The 21967-nt window shown below is 39.5% G+C and overlaps 1 protein-coding gene across 1 annotated transcript; it reads left to right on the plus strand.

Annotated features, from left to right (window-relative positions):
* The first annotated feature begins 619 nt into the window (after positions 1-619).
* Positions 620-21919, plus strand: SLC38A4 (solute carrier family 38 member 4). Its single transcript, XM_005519300.3, has 16 exons — positions 620-703; positions 4475-4705; positions 5479-5569; positions 6908-7023; positions 10005-10078; positions 10222-10314; positions 11795-11876; positions 11968-12050; positions 12160-12218; positions 12590-12868; positions 12979-13058; positions 14146-14246; positions 15230-15354; positions 17979-18123; positions 19094-19191; positions 20622-21919. The coding sequence occupies exons 2-16, from the start codon at positions 4587-4589 to the stop codon at positions 20721-20723; spliced, it is 1647 nt and encodes a 548-aa protein (XP_005519357.1). The 5' UTR covers positions 620-703; positions 4475-4586; the 3' UTR covers positions 20724-21919.
* The last annotated feature ends 48 nt before the right edge of the window (positions 21920-21967 follow it).

Below are 21967 nucleotides of genomic sequence, written 5' to 3' on the forward strand. Positions count from 1 at the left end.
AATTCTGCAGTATAACAGGCACATCATAGACAATAAAATACTTCTGCAAAGGCCTATATTGCCATTCACTGAATAACATTTGTCACTGGACATATATCTCCTCAGCTGAAATTACATTAAATATTTCAACTGGGAAACTAAGGCACAGGTCAAACAGCCCCTTTGGAAGCACATAGTTCAGACCATGTCCAGAGAGGCATTGCAAGATGTAGCTCTGTTGTCACAGAGATAAGAGCAATGTGGGAGCAAATAGGTATTTCTCCCACAACTTATTTTCCAGGCTCATTGTTATTGTGCTACTGCAAGTTTAATGCATGTGCATTATTCAAAAATCCAGACTGTCAAATGAAAGTGTGATCAAGCCTGGGTGAAGCATTCTGAGGATAAGCGTTTTGAAATAGGGCTAAGCTCAGAGAGCAAATAGCTCTGGTAACTGAGATGTTTGCCCTCAGTGTGCTCCAATAAACTGATTTACCTTTCTACTTTTTTCCCCTTTTTTTTTAAAAGAGCTGACGCAAGTTTGTCAAAGGGAGTTGTTGGGTGTAGCAGCTGTTGATTGGTTCATCCCATACACTCCCATTTGTCTTTAAATCACTGTTCAACTGCTCTAGGTTGCATATGAGTAAACTTTTTCTTACAGGTGGAATTCCTAAAAGATATAACCTGCCTAACAAGTGAGGAAAGGAACCTGCTCAGCTCAGAGGTAGATTTCTTTTCTTTATAAAATTTTATCAATGTATTTCAGACACTAGCCACATCTTCAGAAACTGGGAATTATAAATTTAATTAATCTGTAAATGTAAGTGCAATATGAAGGATGGGCTCCTTAAGATTTACTGACATGGTAATTTGTGCTGGCAAATATCTCTGATATTTCTTCAGGAATGAAATGTAGTCTTCTCTTTTGTACAGAAAATCAAAACCTAAGCAACCATGGAAGCAGCAAAAGTATTCAAAATTGCCCAGTCAATTAAGAAATGAATGATTGCTTTCCTTTGCAGCCCTTGGCTATCTTCTGATAATTTTTTTTCCAGTCTCTTGAGTTACTTGGCTAATATTTCTTTAAACAAATTAATGTGGGAAAGTGGGCTTTGCATTTTATTTTTTTATTTCACAGCTGAAACATTTATTTCATTTTGAAATAGCCACATAGATAATAATTTTATAAAATCACTGTCATGAAGACAAAGAATCTGGCAAAATCTGCTAAATTGGATACCGTGGCAGAGATTACAACTATTGATATTGCAAAACCCATGAAAGTGTTAGTCATATCTATGACCCGGCATTATTTGCCCAGTGGTTGTCCATTCGCCTAATGTTCTAACTGCAGACTGGACAGAAATCAATGATATTGTGAAATCAGATGCCAAAAATTTCATCATTTTCCGAATCATTGCTGAAAACTATTACTTAATAAATTATGCAGAGCAGTAGCCTATACTTGAAGAGGAAAAATTGCTTTATAGAGATAAATAACTGTCCTCTAATAATAGGTGAAATTTTTTTTGCAATGGATATTTCCATTTTAATACCATACTTCAGGAAAAATCTTTTCTGTTCATCCAAATGCTACAAGAGGCAGCAAAACCATCACTTTATTGAAGGCAAGTTTGAGGAAGGTTGGAAATCTAAGAGGTTTCTCTTCTATGTTTAGGCATCAAAATCATAACTCTGAAGCAGAAAGCATTAAATCCCAGGGAAGCTGAAGCAGATGAACTTTGGTGTTTCTCCTCCAATATTACAGGCAAAGCTTCTGGCAGGACCCAGGCCTGCCCAGCCTTGGTAGCTGTGCTTTCATGCCATCCCCGCCCTGGTTCCTGGCTGTGCCCCCAGGAGCAGCACAAACCCCTGAAGGGTGCAATTGAACGCACAATGCCCGTGCATTCCCCTTTATTGAAATATCTTGCAGGCCGAGTAATGACTCCAGAAGTACAGGGTCACACCCTGTCCCCCTCAGGTGAAGAAGTGACAGCTCTGCCTCTTCTATGTTACCTGTGGGGAGAACATGCTACCAGTGCCTGTACATCTCGCAAACACCTCAGTATCTGCAGCACTAGGAACCTGAAGATATGGATTCCCACCAAGGACTAGCTCTGACAAGTTCTACCAAAGTTCAAAGGCACCATTGGTCATAATCACAGTTTATTAGTGTTTGAAGGATTCAAATCTAATAGCAAGCCTCGTTTATGGGTCTCATTCTCCCCATGTTTATGCCAATGGCTTTCTGCTTATGGTTTGCAAACCTCTGGAGTTCTACCAACCTCTCCCTAAAAAGTTACAACTGCAAGAAAGCAGCTTCTCAACAGATTTAATTATGCCACCTAAGGCTTTGTACTGTCACCAGAAGACTTTTAGGAATTCACAGATTGAAAACAATAAAATAAAACAGAAAAACACTGTTTTATGCAGTAATTCCACAACCTCTTGGGGTGACGTCCATAAATCAGATGACTTCTGTAAATGTTTGACAGGGCAATGTCCAGTTAATTCTTATGCTGTAACATGTATTTTCAGTCAATTTTTCCAAATTGTTTGCTGTGCTGCACAAGCTTTCATCCTCAGCTTAATCTTTGTGCTGCTTAACTCCTGGCAACTTTTTTGTTTACTTTTCCTCCATTTCCCATCTCTTTGAAGATCTGTATTTTTTGGACTACCATTTCTGGAAAATATATTTCTCCAAAAACAGTCAGGCAGTGCACACAGGGGAGGTTTTACCCTTTACCAGAAGAGGGATAAGCACAGATAGAATTGTTTGCCTGACTTTGACACCACAGATTAAAAATAAGCATCAAGAATTGGAAAAACTCTCTTTCTCAGACAGGGTAGTGTCTGCATTTGAAGACGGTTCTGTGAATGAAACCACAGTTGTTAGGGCTCTGTTGGGGGTGGAGGGGTGAGGAGGGAGTGTTATTGGGTTTTTATCTCATGGAGTTATTCATATCCTGAGTGGACAGGGTCCCCCAGGCGCTGGAATGTGAGTGCCAGCAGCTCTGCCCTGAGCCACTCATCCCCTCACACACACAAACACTCTGTGAGGCAGTAGAAAGAATTAAAGCCAGCCGCTCTCTCTGGTAGGGAACTTCTTAATGCACTGTGATATTGCTTCTCCTTTTCAGTTATCTCGTCTGGGTGAATGCTTTTAGTAAGAGGCAAGGAATTTCACATTAATTTCTGGCCTGGAGTCAATTTTAACCTCCAGGGCTGGTATTTAAAGTTTATATTTGCATTTTAAACACCTGCACTCCAACATCTTGCCACTACAGATATGCTTGTAGATGTTCTTAAGGGTAGCATATGGTCAGTACCAGAGGATAACGAAGGTCTGGTCATTGTGCTGGACCTGCACACCCACAAAAGCAAACCCAGGAGAAAGGCTATTAAATAATTACAGATTTAGTGTTGCAAGACTTAGAAATTATTTGTTGCAGTGTTTTCTGATATTTTTATTATGGAGCACCGAGCTGCATTTGGCATGTCATATTTATGAAAATGGTCTTGAATCTGTCCAGTGTGCCTGATTTCAAGACAGTAGGTAAATGGCCAGGAAACTGTAACTCTGGCCCAAGCATGTGCTCTCTGCTCACTCCCTTCACTGGTGTCCCCTCAGCTGTGGAATGGAAATATAGAATACATCAAGGAATATCTTTGGGAAAAGAGAAGAATTGTAGAACTGCAACATTTTTTGCATAGTGTTTTCCTCTTGAAACTGATAATAAAAGAATTCACATGTGTATTTACATATGAGTCTGTGGCACACAGCTGCTGAAATCCCAGAGGTGAAGCTCTCTTTGCAAATTTGGGTCATACAGTTTCATTTGGCCCATACATGAAATAAAGAGTTGAGCATTTATTCATATGATTTTTAAAAGTCAAGAAATTTTCTCATGAGGTAAAGATAATCAGTCTAATATTTATGTAATAATCATGTGTGAGACAGAGCTTCCAGTGATGGGTCAAGTAACAATTAAACGCTTAAAAACAGCAACTGGCCTTCTAGAACTGCACCTCCTAGTTATCAAAAAATGATCATACAGAGATGCTCATCTCTGTCAGATCCCAGTGAAAGGGACAAATCTACAAAACTTTTAAACCTGTGGTAACATTAATCTTGCAATAAATGGGAAAGCCAGCTATACTCCTGTATTTGTCAGAAAGCATTTCTGCATCGCCCTCTCTTAGAACTCAAAAGCAGCCGTTCAGGAAATTATTTTCTGCTGGCTTTGTATTTTTTCCAGATGCTGGATATCCACTGTGCATCTGTTGGCCTCTGCACCCTTTACCATTTGAAGGGAGACAGGAGAACCAAGTGCTGGCATATAAAGAGACTTTTATGCTTGCCCAGAATTTTCCCAGTCCACAACAGTTTCCCCTCTTAATGCTACTACAGAGATCAAACACAAGCCAAACAATTCACACTGGTTTATCTAATTTGAAGAAAACTCTAATGAGTTCTGTTGTGTTTTGTTTGCAGAACAGAGTGTTCTGGCAGTCCCTGCATGATAGAGAGGACCTGTAAGCAGACGGCACAGTGCTGTTTACCCTGAAGAAGCGAGTGTGTGTGCTGGAAAGCGCTGACCATCCTAATGGACCGCATGGAGCTGCAAAAAGTCAACATCGAACCTGATGACCAGAGCAACAGTGGGGAAAGCCTCGAAGACAACTACACAGGGCTGGCTGATTCGGAAAAGGCTGCAATTAGCAGGTAAGCATTTAGCTCTTCTCTAAGGCTAGAAAGCAGGAATCAATAAACTATCTTCACTAACGGCATCTGGGAAGCTTTCCCAGAGCCTGTCCGTCCCTGCTCTGTGCTCTGGAGGACAGTGTGCCTGGAACAGCAAGGCAGCCCAGGTCCCCCCTTGACTGCCACCACCTGGACAGGTAGCTGCAGGCTCCCAGCACAGAGCACCCCTTGGCAATTTCCAGCTACTCCAGTGGGATAGTCCATGTGTAAATTAATGCACTCACAGAGCAGTTCAGCCTGAGCACAATGAGGTGGAATGCTCCCCGGGGCAAGGTATGGAGGGCAGCAGGGACAGCCAGCAGAACCCACTGTAACACTAACACCTGTGTGGCTGGAAAAAGATGTCTCAAAACCAGCCATCAGTCTCTAGCTCTCAGCTTCCTGCACCTTGCAGCACATATCTCCAACACGGCAAGGCCCTTTGCTCCCCAGACATGAAGTATGTACTCAGCTTTAGCGCATTACTGGCAGTACGGATCTGCTTTCCAACATCTGCAAACAAATGTAATTTGAAGATTATTGGGCCTAAAACTAAATTTCAAATCAAAGCAAAGATCTACTAAACGTGCCACTGGAGATGAGAACTTTACAGGAGAACAGAGCTTTTTTCTGAAGGATTTTTAAATATTCATAGCAATGTCAAAGGAAAGTTTCCACTGACGACAAAAGGCACTAATCAAATAAAATGTGTCACGAGCTTTATCTAATGTTTTCTTATTTTAATTTGTGTTCAGTCCCTTTGCTAGTGATGATGCAGAAAGTCAGAAGTTCCTTACAAATGGCTATCTGGATAAAAAGAAATTGGAAGACTATAATGAAGAATATGTAAGTTTTATTTGTTATGAATGAATGAATGAATGAATGAATGAATGAATGATGAATGATTACAAAGTAGATCTGATTGACCCGAATTTTTTCTAAAAGTGTCAGTAAGTAAAATTACTCTGGAGCTTGGCCAGCATAATCTTGGCTTTCAAAGAATAAACACATTTTCTAACAGTTAGTGCAGCAAACCCCTTCTGCTGTCTTACAAGTAAAACTGGGTCTTTCCTTCAAAAGTGATCAGAAAAATTTCTCAGGGCACACTTTAACTTCAGTAACACCCCCATGTAATCTCAGCTGAGATGGGCAGACAGAGCGGGATTGCACCCATTTTCCTGACAGGACATTGGGCTCAGAAGGACTTTGCTGTTCCTACAGCCAGGTAGATCTGTGCCTTAGTGCATACAAGCTTGAATTTGTAGTTTCCAGGATCAGTGATGATGTTCCAGCATCAGAAATGAATCTACATACAGCTGCATTTCTTTAAAGAAAGGGCATTATTGTTTTGGCTTTATGATGTTGAGCATTGCATGGTCAGCACACCACCAACTCTCTAGACAACTCCAAATGCAAGCGAAAGCACGGCACCTGTTCCTGGGGCGTGCATGTGGATCCCTTTCTGCTGAGAATTTAATGTTACTCAATTTTTAGTGAATTTGATGAAATGAAAAGCATTATTTTATCAGTTGTGTTGCAGATTTTATCGAGGAAAGATCACATAAAATCAAAAATATTATTTGTGATTGTAAACTAAAACTAAGAGCCATGTTCCATTTTCTTTTCCACTTGGTGTCAGTTGTAACTCACACACCATCCCCTCTCTCCTAGGTTTTGTCCTCTTCCATTCTTCTGCTTCCTGCCCTGGGCACACAGTGCTCCTCTCTTTCCTCCCCCAGACACATTTTTAGTTCCCCAAAGAAAAAAGCACAATCTACTTGGAGACAAATTCAATAATCTGTTGTATTCATTTTTTTTATTTTTTTTTTTTTTTTAAATTTAAAAATCAATAACTGAGAAGTCTATTTGATAACAGCATGAATTTCCATAGAGGCTGGCCAGCACAGCCAGTTTAACTGTGTCACCTCAGTCACCTCTCAGGAATGTAAACCTCCTCCTCACTGAGGCAATGAAGGAGTGGGAAGAGGCAAACACTACCAGCACAGCTCTCTTTGGGGGTAAAGATACTCTGGTGGCAAGCGCCTCTGGGCTTGGGAACCTTGAAAAAGCTGCACCTCTAGGGATCAAGGGAGCAGTACAGGGAATAAAGTAATGAGGATAATTAGCCAGCCATGCTCAGTGAAACACAAATGAATTGCCATTTTCTGTTCTTGTGCCCAACAGCACAGTGGTAGAACTTCCTTCGGAATGTCCTCGTTCAACCTCAGCAATGCCATTATGGGCAGCGGCATCTTAGGGCTCTCTTATGCCATGGCCAACACAGGAATTATCCTTTTCATGTAAGTACATAAAAAAAGAAGCAAATAGAATATAAGCAAGGGGCTGGAGCTGAAGTTTTTATGGTTAGGGAGGTATGTTAAGCTTGATTTGTTAGCTGAAGATTCTATTAAGATCCTCTGTAATGAAAGCACTCCAGCTTCACCACAAGGAACCATCCACTGCTGAAAATCCTTTTATTTTTTAATATTTTAGATATCCTTTGTGTTAGGAACACAACCGTGAATTGATACTGTGCAATCAAAAAACAGAAAAACAGCATGCTGGTCCTAAAATGACAAGGCTGATCTTGCTAGTTAATTATGGAAATCCAATAAGAGAATTAAATCACACATAAATATGTTTGCATCACCCCAATTATCTAACCACTATGTAGAAATAGAAGAAGAGTATTCAATATAATCTGAAATGGCAACATGCTTTGAGTGCAAAGGCATTCACAGATTAAAGTTGTTGCTTCAAGTCTGTCTGTACCCACTGTGCACAAAGGACAGCATTGGTCTGTGACTGACAAAAAGTACCCACACAGAATGGGTTTCAAGAGACAGTAACATAGAGCCATGGGAAGTTTTTCAATTGATGGCTAACATCCAGCTCCTCTTAATGAGACAAACTGTATCAAAAATAAATTTGGGGTGTGTTTTTATTAACTGATTTTAATTTTAACTGAAGCCTTCATTTAACCTCCCAAGAGACTGGAATAAACCATGATATTACTGTGTGACAATAAGCCATCTTTTGACATTACTGAAATCTATCATGTTTTTATAGAGTTGCTTGCGTGTGAGGACTGTGTAAATATGACAGCAACAGCATTTGAAATGTTACATGTGGCTTCCAGTTGCTAAGAAACATCTCCTGTTTTGCCAATGTAATTTTTAACTGAAAGTTAATTGTAGATTCAAATGCTGTTCTGTATAAGCGCTTCATAACACCTGCACCCAACTGGTTTAGATACAGTATTTGCAGAGCAAAAAATGGAAGCCTGTTTTTAAACTGACATTGTTTCAGTGTCAGAAAAATATAGGATTTTTTTCTCCTGCAACTTTCTCTGAGCACTTGTACTAACTGCTAGATTCATAAATAATCACTGGAAAGAAAACTGTGATATGTTAAGCCTCACTAACAGGGAAAAATATTACCTTTATAATATCTTTATTTTGAAACTCTGCTCATACAGACTGGTGGCTAAAAATTCTCATACAAGTCTAATAACATTAGCTCTGTTGGCAGTGCTAAAGTAGGGAGTAATGCTAAAGCAAAAAAAAAAAACAAAGGCAGCTCACTTTCTTTACTATGCTATTTCCATACTTCCTGCATGAGAACATTCTCTCTTCTGGATGAGAGCTTTATTTAAAAGTATAGACTTGCGTGTAGATATTGTTACCCCCACAGCAGTTATCTACTTGCTTGAAGTTCCTCTGTTTTCACATATCATGATGTTAGTGTTAGTGGGACAGAAATATCCCGTCTACTAAATGGAAACTATTGGAAATGAATTCTAATTTAGATTATGCTGGCAGCATTGCCTAATTTTTTGTAATTTACTGTTCTCATGTTGCCCAAGTGCTTTCATGCTGGAAGGTGTTCTACAGGGTAAAGGCAAATAGAAGGCTCATAAAACTCAGAAGTTCCCCAAAAGTTCCCATTACATCCTTCCCACAAGGGAGGTCTACAGTGGCACGGAACCTGCACCACAGGAACACTTCTGCTGCCCAGCACGATTTAGCAAGTGCAACCAGGAGGACTATGGTTTATCCCACCTCATGTGTCAGGACATGGAGGTCATGTCTCTGACCAGCAGCTGTATGGGCACCCTTGATCAAGGAGGGTGCCACCTCAGCAGGATGCACTGTCACCTCAGACATGATCCCCCCTTACCGTATTGCATGAGCCCACAGCAGGAGATAACCCTGCCCATACGAAGGTGGTAACACTGTCTCTCTTGAAGAGGGAAACTTCAGTGGAAATTGATGGTCTGGTGGTAATCTCCCAGCCCCTCTGCTCCTAGACTGTAATTCATTTACAATCTTGGCTGTCAGTGTCTCCTATATCTACCAAACCACATGCTCAGTGGAGTGGACGGTGCAGGCACAACCTTCTGCTCAGCCATGGGATAAAGTGCATCCATATTTTCTATCTCTGTCATGTTATCGTTGCATTCTCTTCCTCACCAGCACCTGGGCAGGCTGATGATAAGATGGTTATGGTAATAAGATATGCTGTCCACAGTGCTGTGCCCTGAAAATGTCAAAAGATACATTTTTCACAAGCAGTTTACAAGAGGGAGATAGCTGAAATCACATAGGAGACACCTGTTGTGTGGAAGGAACATGGCAGTAATCAGAATTACTGAATTCAGGTACTGGTACTTTCAGGAAGACTAGGACTACGAGCTACCAGTGCTCCAAGAGCAGGTTTTTCAGTGTTGTGCTTTAACATTATGTAAGATTTCTAATGTACTTACACAGCAGGCAACTAACCTCCACTGCACAGTGATATGGCAGAAGTCAAAAGCAGTGGCCAGCCAAGAGGTAGCATGGAAGTTGTCCCAATCACAATTTGGTTTTGGGGCTTCATTTTTGTGGGGTTTTTTGACAGTTCTGATTAAAGACAGATTTGGAAATGAGAGGTCAGTGGGCAGGTGAGAGTCCAAAGACAAGATTCTTGCATAGAAATCTGCTTACTTTAGTGGGATCTTGTCTTGTTAAGATATAAGAGTCTGTCCTTGTGGACTAGCACAGAACTGGCACTTACTGGACTTAAGCCTTCAGGGACTTTTAGAGTGTATAAAGTGCAACTGTACTCACAAGTAAGCTACAGCTGGCACTTAGCTCTGCATTTAGGACTGGGAGACCAAAGAATAAACTTGCTTAAAACTATTTACTACTTGAACTTCACGACAACGAACAAGCGTATGTTCAAATCAACTGAGTGTCTCTAATGTCCTGCTTAGGATTCTGATTTCTGCTTTGCCTTGCAGAGTTTTGCTGCTCAGCGTAGCAATATTGTCACTCTACTCGGTCCACCTTTTACTGAAGATATCTAAAGAAGGAGGTAGGAGGCTGTGATTGAAAGAGAGTCTGTATTGCATGCATGTATTTTACCTTGGAATACAATTGATACAATTTACCAAATATGTCCAATGTAGTGGCCCACATTTCTTTTTTGGTTTTGGTTTTGTTTGGTTTTTGTTTCAGGATCATTAATATATGAAAAACTGGGAGCAAAAGCATTTGGCTGGCCTGGGAAGTGTGGTGTTTTCATTTCAGTCACAATGCAGAATATTGGAGGTAAGAGATGAGAGTTTTCTAGATTCCAATACTCTTCCTACAGAACACAAGTGATTTCTTTCTTTCCTCTGTCTGGTTAAATGGCATCAAAGATGAGCCAGACACAGTATACATTGTATTGTAAAGATGAAGGATATGAGGAATTCATCTCACTTTTTTCAGCTACCTGACACTTCTGTGTATGATGAAAGACAGCTGCCTGGGATCTCTCCATGGCCAGTGAAGAGGCTTCAATGATGGCTAAAGTGGACTGACTGACTGTCCTCAAGCAACTGGCCATTCTCTTAATTGAGTATGGCTCAGACTGTTCCTAGCATCCAATTAAAGCATCTGCTTCAACTTAGAAAAGATTAGTTTGACCTAAAAGGAGCAGCACAGGGTTCTGACTTCTCCATAAAAGGCTCTTCAGTAGTTCATTTTTCAGCTGAATTCTCTCCTTCAAATAACAGTTGGGTTGTGTTATTCCTATAATGTGTGCTTAAAGTAATTTTTGAATGTACTCATCCACAAAGAAACTTCCTGTGAAATATATGTCAAGTAACCTCCATCCTCACAGAACAGGAGACTTACCAATATAAACAATAGAGATAGACCGTACATTCATTCAACAAAGCTTTTTTCCTTTACTATCCTGGAAGAAGCCTTTTAGGAAGCTGAGGAACACCAGGTCAGAAAGCAAAAGGGAGTTTGTAATTTTTTTACAGATTCCTTAAGGTATTTGGTACCTAAGAGGCAACTGAAATTTAAATTAAATATGCCAATCTCCATCAATAGATCAATTCTGTCCTGTTATAGCAACTTTGCTACACAAACAGAGGTAGTTCACATCTCTGTACTGCAAAAAACTTTTTGATTTTGTTCATAAAAGGTGTTATTCTATGGCACTCCTTTCCTTCCTCAAGCCTGGATATAAAATTTGTTGAATTCAGAAATGAAGTATGCTTCTCTATTAAAGAGGAATAGCTGTTCCTCTACCTCTTGTAGACCTCTCTGTAACAAAGGTAAAACAAATGAAAAAAGCATTACTTCTGGCAGCACATTTTAAATGAGAAGTCGACTCTTACAACAGGGATCTTGACAGATGGTTGATTTCTTTATACATCAAAAAGATACTGGAAGAAGGAAATTGAAAGTAGAAAGGATAAGGTAGCTAAGGAGATCCTGAGGAAGTAACAAGTAAACTACAGAACGGATATGGGTAGCATCCATTGAAAAAAAAACGCATATAAAACAGAAAAGCAAAAGGAAAATTAAAGAGTGATTTAAGTATGCTATAAATTCAGTGGTAACTGTATTGTATTCTAATGCAGAATGCTAGATGTCATGCTCATTGCAATATAAAGGATTTAGTTAGTTAGTTAGTTAGTTACACTGTTATTTAAAAAAAAACTCATTTATCTACTTTAGCAAAAACTTTTCTCTTTTTTGGAACTCCATTTGTCTCTGAAGGTGTTTGTTTTCTTTGGGTTTTTTTTTCCAGCTATGTCAAGCTACCTCTTTATTATTAAATATGAACTTCCTGAAGTCATCAGAGCATTTATGAAACTTGAGGAGAATTCTGGGTAGGTGCCTTTTCCCAGCCTGAACCTAAGACAATAAATTTTCACTTTGATGTCAATGATGATTGTTTTTATTTTTATTCTTCCTCTTTAGAGAATGGTACCTTAATGGGAACTACCTCGTCATACTTGTAACAGTCGTGATTATTCTTCCCCTCTCCCTCCTCAAAAGCTTAGGTAAGCTTAATACCCTGCTTAAGCTCATTTCTTACTCCTGTTAGGATTGTGAATTTATATGTAACTGAACCATTTTGTTCTGTTTTGTTCTGTTTTTCTTGCTGCACAGGTTATCTTGGTTATACGAGTGGGTTTTCGCTGACGTGTATGGTTTTCTTTGTCAGTGTGGTAGGTGACTGTTTGGGTATTGTCTCCAGCCAAATACAGACTCTTAAACACTTAAACCTTAAACACTTTTATACTTCATACTATGACAATTTAATGTGGATATTAGAACAGCCCCTGCAAGTGAATCAAATCAACATCCTATTGCTGAATGAAGTCAGAATAAAATAAAAAAATCAGTTTAAAACACACTTGAGAATAGAAAATAAAGCAGGAAAACAGCAGAGGCAGAGTAACAACAAATATTTGCAGAAGAAGCAGAATTGGTAGCTTCCTCTCTTTCTCAGTGTCTTTTTATGCTGCTGTTGGAATACCACAGGTGTGTAATCTCCTATAGTGGCACTCTTCTGATAACATTGTCTGCTTTTTTGTAGGTGATCTTCAAGAAATCCCAAATACCCTGTCCTCTTCCCGTCATGGACCACGGGGTTGAAAACTGGACCGCCACCAATAGCACAGTGCCAATGCACCTGGTCATGTTATCAAATGGGTCACTCAGCTCTGGTGTGAATTTCATGATGGATAACACAGCTGGGCACTTCCCAAGCCTTGAGGAGCCAAAAGATACCTCCCCGAAAAGCGGTGTAGAGTACGAAGCGCACAGCGACAATAGTGACAAGTGCCAGCCAAAATACTTTGTGTTCAACTCACGGGTAAGGGAGATTCTGTAGAATTTGTCTTCTTACCACAGCTAAACTGCTGCCTGCCAAAAGTCAGAGGTGCAGCCCTGACCATTCTTACTAATGGGAGCTTTATTTTACAGACTGCCTATGCAATACCCATCCTGGCATTTGCATTCGTATGCCACCCTGAGGTGCTACCAATATACAGTGAACTCAAAGAGTAAGGTTCTTAAATTTTGTCCGATACTTCCAGTTAACCATTGATAAAGATCACTTTCTACATGCTGTCCCTTGATTGCTGGTGTGTAAACACCCACATGATAATGTTTTATTGTTTTCCATAGTAAGCAGATTTTAGCTGTGCTTTGATCTTCTAGTCAGATATCAGTGACAGAGAACCACTGTTCTCTGATCAATATTACTTAGTAAAGGAGGAATCTGGACAGCCCTTCAAATGATCTGAAGTACACTGGGGAACTTGGTTGCACTAAAAACAGCTAATTGTGGTTTCTAATATTACCTGAATGTGTTCTGTGTCAGTTGCTGCTTACTCTTAAAGTTTCTTAGGATGCCATTGGTTTGGGTGTCTTAGTCTCCTCACTCAGCCTGTTTTGCTTTACAAACAACAAAAATCAAATACACTTGCTTAAAACAGCACAGAGATGATAGCTGGGAAGGGCTAATAGAAGGCATTTGTTGAACAGCAAAAGTTGCATTACAGGAGGGTGCGTTGCAAAACTCAAGGAGGCTAAGAACCATCACCTTCAATTTCAGTAGGTTTAACCTCAGAAGCAATAAAAATTCTCATATGACTTGGGAAAATGCTTGCAGGTCCTATAAGATGAAGATTTTCTTTAACCAAAGGATTTATGAAGAAAGAATGTGATCTGCAAGGGGTTCTTGAGCCTGCAGAACAGCCCTATGTAGATATAAGGGTATGTTCATAAAGAGATGGCTGAAAACTCTTGTCTATCATTATTAACAGACCTGTAATTCTAGTCCCTTCATTTTTATAATCTAATATATACCACTTGAGATTGACATTTAATAAATAATGATATACAAAATAATGTGGCACATTTTTATGTTGCCACAGAGAAAGCACTAGAAATACAGTTTGAACACATTTTATAAATCTGTGCTGCTCTGCACAGAGATGTAAAGCATCAAGAGCTCTATGTAACCAACACGTTTGCTACGAACTTACTATCCAGTGAGAGTATGTCAGAGAACTAAGACACATCAGAGCACTTCTTGTACAAATAGAGGCTTTATAGGACTGTCATTCTCTTTCTTTTGTACTTCAGTCGCTCCCGAAAGCGGATGCAGAATGTCTCAAATATCTCCATCACTGGCATGCTTATCATGTATCTTCTGGCTGCCCTCTTTGGATACCTCACCTTCTATGGTAGGTCAAAACCCTGTTCTCAGCAGACTTTTCCCTCACTTTTTACTGCAGGCAATCTGGTTCTATCACAAAGACTCAAGTATTAATGCATTTTCTGGGGGTCTGAATCCAAGTTTAAGCAACATTCAATTATAATACAGTGTGTAACCTTCTGAATGAACTGTGGGACTTATCCAACTGTCAGGCCACGAGTTCCTCACCTGTGAGAGATTCAGAGGCACCTACTAGGGGGACTAGTTTTGTCTCCTTGACTTTGTGAACTCAGACAAGAAGCTGCTGAAAACTTGACTCTTGGCAAAGGCCAAGGGTACTAAAAATACTCTAGCACTAAACAATTTTACATGACACTATTAAGTGCTATCCAATCTGTCTCTGACGCCACTAGTTCAGTTTCATCTATGCTGAAAAACAGGTGCAAATCATTCTAGTGTAAAAAAAATCTGGATGAGCTAAACTAACTGATAGGCAAACAGAGTAGTCCCTCTATTAGCACACCATTTTGTGCAAACGCCACCTCTTTTTACCTTGTTAGTTCCTCCATACAGCAGAGAAATGAATGATACAGCACAATCTGCTCCCTATCACTGGGGCAAGAGGGCTCTGTTTGAGAGCTGGGACATCTGGGGGGAGGTAAAAAGGAGCTGTTACCAGTACAGTGAGTTGTTTCATGTCTCGGAAATTATTTTTACTTCAGGTTCTACATCCACTTAATGACTTTCTCAAAGTCATTTCAAAGATACTAGAGTACAAAGCATCACCTTAGAGCTGTATTACCCTCATCATCTCTGAATGATGGACTTGTATCAGTCACAGTGGGAAAATTCCTCTTTCATGTCTAGCCCATAACTTGTATCTAATGTATCTTATGACAGCAGCTGGGATAAAGTTAATCTTATCTCTTTTCTGGCTACAGTATAAAGATCCTTCTAAATGTGCAAGGCAGCACTTAAGTGATTTAACTCCTTTCTGTTTCCTTTTCGTAGGGGAAGTTGAAGATGAGCTACTTCATACATACACTAAAGTGTACACCTTCGACACCCTTCTGCTGTCAGTGCGCCTGGCAGTGCTGGTGGCTGTAACCCTGACCGTGCCCCTTGTCCTTTTCCCTGTAAGTAACAGAGCTGAAATCAGGGCTAACCCATTTACAGTGACTGAATGGGATCATCACAGACAGATTTTAACACTGAAGAAAAGTAAGCCCAAGCTTTTCATTTAGAGGGGTCTTTTTTTTTTTTTTTTTCTCATATGCAGTTTCACCAGAGCATGGACCTAAGGCAGTAAGGGTTGCAAAATTTGAAAGACTGAAATAAACCAGTCTTTATAAATAAATCAGGAATGACTTCTCTGTCTCTCTCTGGCTTTTTCTGTACTATATTTATCAGAGCAGTGCTAAGTATTCCAAAGTCTTGGAGATATACTGGAACCACTTACAAGATTTCCTAATACAGACAAGGCACCTACTATAGCATCCAAACTTAGGACAAGCACATGGAGCTCAGGCCCCACATTGTGCAGGACTCCCACACTGGGCTGCCAAAGTACAGGGACAGAGTGCTCACCTTACAGGCTTGAGTCTACGGACAGCTGAGGAAACTAAATGCCAGAAAAAAAGACATGAAAGAGCTGCATAGTCAGTCGTCTGAGCAAAGCTTGGAGCTTCTGCGTGCTCTTCACTGGGAAAAACATAAGAACCACAGTAGCAGAGACAGAAAGGCACAGCTAAAGAAATTGCTCTGCAGAGGGACCGATCCTCCTCAGGGATCAATCTCCCCTAGTGAGCAGAACTCCAGGCTTCTGAATACGTAAGACTGTGCCTCATGCCTTCCCTGAACTGCCATGCAGCAGAAGAGAAAATAGCTGATCCTCATCACTTGGTTTTGGGAGGCTGGTGTGTCACTGGTACAGCATGTACAAGCCCAGCATCGTGCTGCTGGAGGGCTCCCAGCAAGCTGCATCACACCACAGCACTCCCATCTGAGTAACCCAGGGGTCCTGCTGCTCCCTTGTCCTGGATGCAACACACGCTCTGCGTAGGTACTGCTTCCAGGCCAGCTGATAAATGCCTAAGAACAGTGATCACTGTTCAGTGCTGCCTACTAAATAAAAAATAAAAAAGTTCAGGTATAAAGCACCCAGAGTACTCAGTCCCTCAAGTTTGAGAGTGCCAGTGCCCTGCCTTAAACATCAAGTCTAAACACCAAGTAAACATCGAGTTAAACAACATGTTCAAACCAGTGGCTAAATGTTTAAATTAATCTTAACAAATTGATCAGTCTTCATGGGAAAACAAGCTAATGGCATTGCAAAAGCCTGTCTGTCAGGTGTAGCATTTTGAATTTTTAGATTTCTGTATAAGCACTTTTGTATTTCAATACTTAGGAGTTACATACCACAGCACTGATTGTTCCATCAGAAGAACTCCTGAGAAAATACGATTTGCTTGGAAACCAGAATATCAAAGAGCTTTACACATTCTATCAGGACAACCAGCTCAGCAGGTCTTATTACTTCAAACAAGCAGTATAATCGTATCAACTATTTTATTATTTTTTTTTATGAATCATCCCATTTGTATTTTCTTAAAGTAGTCAGAGTCTTTTATTTTTAAAAAAAAAGTTATTGCATTGCCAAAAAAATTAATTAAATATAGATCTATATACCATTGGTCACTGTAAAACTTCAGTTTGATACCTTCTTTTTAAGGACCGTGTCATGAAAAGGAATAATGCACAATATGCTGACAGTAAGTTCGCAGGAATGCAGGCAGAAGTTTCTTTCTGTAGTAAACCTGTTTTACACCAACTCAAAAACTGGACAAAATATTTTCAATCTGCCTCCCTCTTCCTAATATTGGCTTATGTCAACCTGAAAAACATGAAAAACAAAACTCTTGGTGTTTACTACACTGAGAGAACCCCATATACTTATTCAACTGCCAAACTCACACAGAGGCAGTTTTATATTATCTTAAAATAACCAAACAGAAGTGCATTTGGAGCTTTTTTGAGTGTAAAAATATTTTTTGTTCAATTTCTAAATATCAACTTTTAAATTAATTGTTGTACTTGAGAATAACATTACCTCCAGTCACCAAATGGATTTGCTTTTGACCTTCTTTCTACTTACCATCTTTTATGCTGTAAAAGCAAAAAAATCCATGATGTGTGAGAAAGTGAGTGAAGCAAAAAAGGATCTTCTGCAAAAAGGTTTTAGGATTATAATTTCCAAGTTGCATTGAAAAATATGCTTTTCTTTTCAGATATGTATATGTATATATTTAATGAATAATCAAAACAACTTCCTCTATGTCTCAGAAAAGTAGATGACAGAATTCTTGTGGGATTTTTGTCAGGTTCAGGAATACAGTAATTCATATTTCACACATACTCTTCTTTTTGCCTGCTGATTAGGACTTAAAGTGGGGGGTTCTTTGAGGATTTTTTTTGCTGATATAAGCATCTTTCAGTCGAACAGATTTCATGTCCCTGATTTTACACCCTATTTACTTGACTTTCTCCTACACTGCAAATATTTGTGTTTCTGCATTAAACTGTGAACCTAGTTCTCAAAAACCTACATCAGAGTGAGATTACATTATGGGAATCAAAGACTGAAAAAACATTTTTTCAGTCAGAACTTCTCACAGCAGAAGTAACTAATATAGATCGTTTTTTTAAGTGAAAGCAAAGATAAATTGTTGTTTTACTTTCCCTGCTGTTTTTCATCTTGCAGATCCGTTCATCTATCAGTGCGCTGCTGTTTCCCAAAAGGCCGTTCAGCTGGATAAGACATTTCCTGATTGCAGCAGTAATTTTGGCTTTTAATAATCTGCTTGTAATTTTTGTCCCAACTATTAAAGACATTTTTGGATTTATTGGTAGGTTTCATAAATACTTTTTGTTGGCTTGTTATCGCGCTTTTATCCTTTCTACAACATATTTACATTTATGGACTGAAGGTCAATCTCTGCTTGGGTCTTACAGTAGGGTAATATGAACACAAATTGAAGTTGTAGGGGATTCCCAAACAGCTGACAGACAAAGCTACAGGCTACTTAGCTTTGTTGTTATTTTGCACGAGGCACAAGGAATTCAATAACCCAATATAAAAACTGGTAAGGAATTCCCATTTTGACCAAAAGGGAATTAAATATATGTGGAGGAGAGGAAAATCACCTTTGGTTTTCAAGCACCTATAGCATGAAAAAATGTGTTGACTTCCAAACTGTTGTGCTATAAAAAGAAGAAAAGTGACACATTTCTTCTGACATTAACAGTTCTCTCCCTACTACTTTCTTTTGGTCAGTTTTGGCCACTGACCAAAGAGGTCCATGAAGAGCCTCCATGCTCTGAAGTGCTTGAGGACTCAGGGATGCAGATGCCCTTGAGAAAGGCATCTTTCCCTCCACAGGGGTTCTGCAGCTGGTGTGCTCTTCCCTGCCTTTTATACCCAGGTCTTCATGCTAGATTCTGCTGAGCAGAGAGGAGTAGGCATTTCTTAGGCACAGATCATCCACTCTCTTTTCAATACCTGTTTTCCAGGGTCATCCCACCCTGGGAATGTCTATTTGTCCTTGCTTCACGAAGCATGGAAGTGCAGATATCTCCACCACAGGCAGCCACACCACTTTGAAAAAACCCTCCCAGGAGCAAGTGTCTTTTCAGGCTCCAAGCACCCAAATAAGTGTTTGGACATCTACAGCCCTCCATGAATGCTGTCTACACAGAGAGCCCTTTGTACAGCTGGTCTCAGAATGGCAACTGCCTCCCCACAGGCTCTCTTTTGTAGGTGCACCGCTCTGCTTTTCTGTCAAATGGTGCAGCACTCAGCTCTGCTCTCTCTTCCAGGAGCCTCTTCTGCTACAATGTTGATTTTCATCCTTCCTGGTGCCTTCTACCTGCGAATTGTTAAGAAGGAACCCCTGAGGTCTCCCCAGAAGATTGGGGTAAGAGGACTGGGGGCAGTTGCAAAAGGAAGGGTGGGAGGGTGTGGAGAGTGACCTCTGCTCTTCGCTATTACTCAGACCTTTGACTTGCAACATTTGGCACTTGCTCCTAAATGGTAGTGTCTCACTCAAAGTACAATTTGGGCAGTAGGATTCATCTGAGGCTTCTCAAGACAAAGCCTTTAGTGCCCTACTGCCCCTGACAATATCCTACGTGTTTAGGATAAAAAGTGTCTTAAACCTCTAGAGAAAGGGACTTACTTAATCCAATCTAAACTCCAGTTAACACCTGCATTTGCATAAATGGCGCCAAGACAGTCTATAAGAAGCTGTTGGTTCATGCTAGAAGACCAGCTGTGGATTAACAGGAAGATTTGAGGTCAAGGTTAAGAAGGAAGTGGTACTGCAGAGATAAATAAGTGATAGGGAGTTCTTCTCTGAGATAGGTCCACACACTTATAAGATACATATGTGACAGTCTATCATTTATGCACAGCATGTGTCCGTATGTCATGCTGGACTGCCACTGCAATACCTTTCATCCCAAATATCAATAACTGTCTGCACATTTTACTATCATGGAGGAAATGTTCTTTGAAAATGTAATTAGTAAAGTTATTGATGAAATATATATATATATATATTTCACATAATGTAAGCAGATGGGCATATATACATCTATATATATATATATACACTCACAAAAGTTATGTGAGTTAACTGATACATACTTTGAGTATAAAAGAAATGTATTATGATGAAATTATTTCTATAGTGTCTTTTGTAGCTGTTATAGCAGAGAAACTATGGATATTTTTTTCATGTGTCTTTGTTGACTCTTCATGTTGATGTTTTAGGCACATCTAGAAATTCACACTGCACTGAAATCACATACAATATTCATCTTTGTTTCACAAGACAGAGGATTGTTAAGTATGGACAGATTATGGCAAACTAAAGCTCCACTAAAGCAAAGGGTGACTACAAGCATCTGAATCACTTGAATGTATACAGAAATACTGTCAGATAAGAGTTATGGGCTTACCTGTTTGTCTAATAAGGATTAAGCAGATTAACTCTGAAGTTGTTCTTAATGTCAGAGACTATGATCATGGACTGAAAATTTGTCATTTTTTAAAGATAAAAAAACAAACTTGGCTTTTTGTTATATTTTTATTATTGTTCACAGTACCAAAGTAGGTTGTTTTCAGATCTAGCTGTGTAAGGTCCATCTCTCTTGAACTGAAATTCACACAGAATGAACTTTGATTCATTTATCCCTGTACAACATTACTTGGGCTTTAGTCACACAGAATAAGCCAAACTCAGGCCATGAGGATTACACTAATGCAAATCCAGTGGGACACTCTGTGAGCTACCGCCTGCTCAGTCACTTGCTTTATTAATTAAATTTCATTTTCCAATTGCAGGCTCTTATTTTCCTCATAGCTGGCATAATCTTCATGATTGTGAGTATGACTCTTATTGTAATGGACTGGATTTACAATCCCCCAAGTTCAAGACATCATTAACCTGTGAAGACAACCCACTGCCTTTTATAATATAAATATTTGTATTGTGTGCTCTGAAGAACATCTAAATGGGATTGTTATTCCTAGCTAGTAACTGCAGTACTTTGAAGACAGTTTCTGGTAAGGTCACAAGAACCCAATGGAGTCTACAACATCCTTGTCAATAAGGATAGTTATTTATGCATTAGGAATCTGAGCTTAGCATTTCTGGCCAGGCGAAATGAAAAGTGTGGTGTGAATCCTTTATATTTTCAAAACCAAAATAACTCTGTACATAGTCCTCAAATATAGCTTGGTGTCACCCCCTTCAAAATCTCCCATGATGTAACTGCAGTTCCTAGAGCCTTGGAAAGGTAATGGCCAGAAACCAGCCAGTGCCTTGTTTTCCATCTGAAGAACATGGGAGTGGCTGCCCAGGCCCAAGAGATAGGGTATGGTTTCTGGAGGGGATCTGGAAGGTGACTTCTCAGCCTGATTGACCGACCTGCCTATCAGAAAAACAGTGGCTTTGGCAAGCCAGTGGACAAAGATGAGTGTTAGATTTGTTGCCCAGATTCGTCACCCAGCTGTTGTACAGATTAAAGCTCTCTGACACAGATTCTCTGTTGGGGCACATGCTTGAAGAACAGTAGAGTATTCTCATTTTGTTTTTAAAGATGCCTGTGCTGGAAATATCAGTCATTTCTGATGTAGGGGTTTTTTCGTTCTTTGATTTTTAATTATTGTGAGAGCTTACATCACTGAACAAGTTGTATCCTCCATAAAAACTTGTCTTCCACTTTCACAGGAATTTAAGGAGACCACAAGGTGTGACAAAGCACCCAATCCAGTATTGTTCAGTACTTGTGTATTTGATAAATGTTCAGTGCAGGAAACTGTAATTTGCTATATATAAAAATATATGTATTTATGTACATAATTTTTTGTTTTCCTCTCGTCATAAAAATGTTACGCTGTGGTACATGATTTTTGATTTTTTTTTTAATGTGTCACTCTGTTTTCGTAGCCACACACTTAATATTGTTTTGAAGGAAACATATTGAATTGGTGGGTTTGTAAAAGGTTCATTTTTATTCACCAGTGGTTGAAATAAACCTGTAGCAAGCCCTAACATCTACCTGTGTAAAAACACATTCATATGTTTACTACTTACATTATAATAAATCTCGAGATGCTTTTCTCTTGAGAATTTTTAATGCATGTCTTAAAGTTTTGTGTTATCATTATACACCACAAATTTGAAT

This window comes from Pseudopodoces humilis, chromosome 5 (genome assembly GCF_049639895.1).
Source record: "Pseudopodoces humilis isolate 2021_Gansu_Grassland_sample_001 chromosome 5, ASM4963989v1, whole genome shotgun sequence".
In the NCBI taxonomy this organism is placed as follows: domain Eukaryota; kingdom Metazoa; phylum Chordata; class Aves; order Passeriformes; family Paridae; genus Pseudopodoces; species Pseudopodoces humilis.

What these genes read in the sequence shown, in the direction of transcription:
- SLC38A4 (XM_005519300.3), top strand. Translation starts at nt 4,587, where the DNA reads ATGGACCGCATGGAGCTGCAAAAAGTCAACATCGAACCTGATGACCAG. An exon ending in GAAAAGGCTGCAATTAGCAG is followed by an intron (nt 4,706 to 5,478) that starts GTAAGCATTTAG and finishes ATTTGTGTTCAG; the next exon opens with TCCCTTTGCTAGTGATGATG. An exon ending in ACTTTGTGTTCAACTCACGG is followed by an intron (nt 12,869 to 12,978) that starts GTAAGGGAGATT and finishes TTTATTTTACAG; the next exon opens with ACTGCCTATGCAATACCCAT.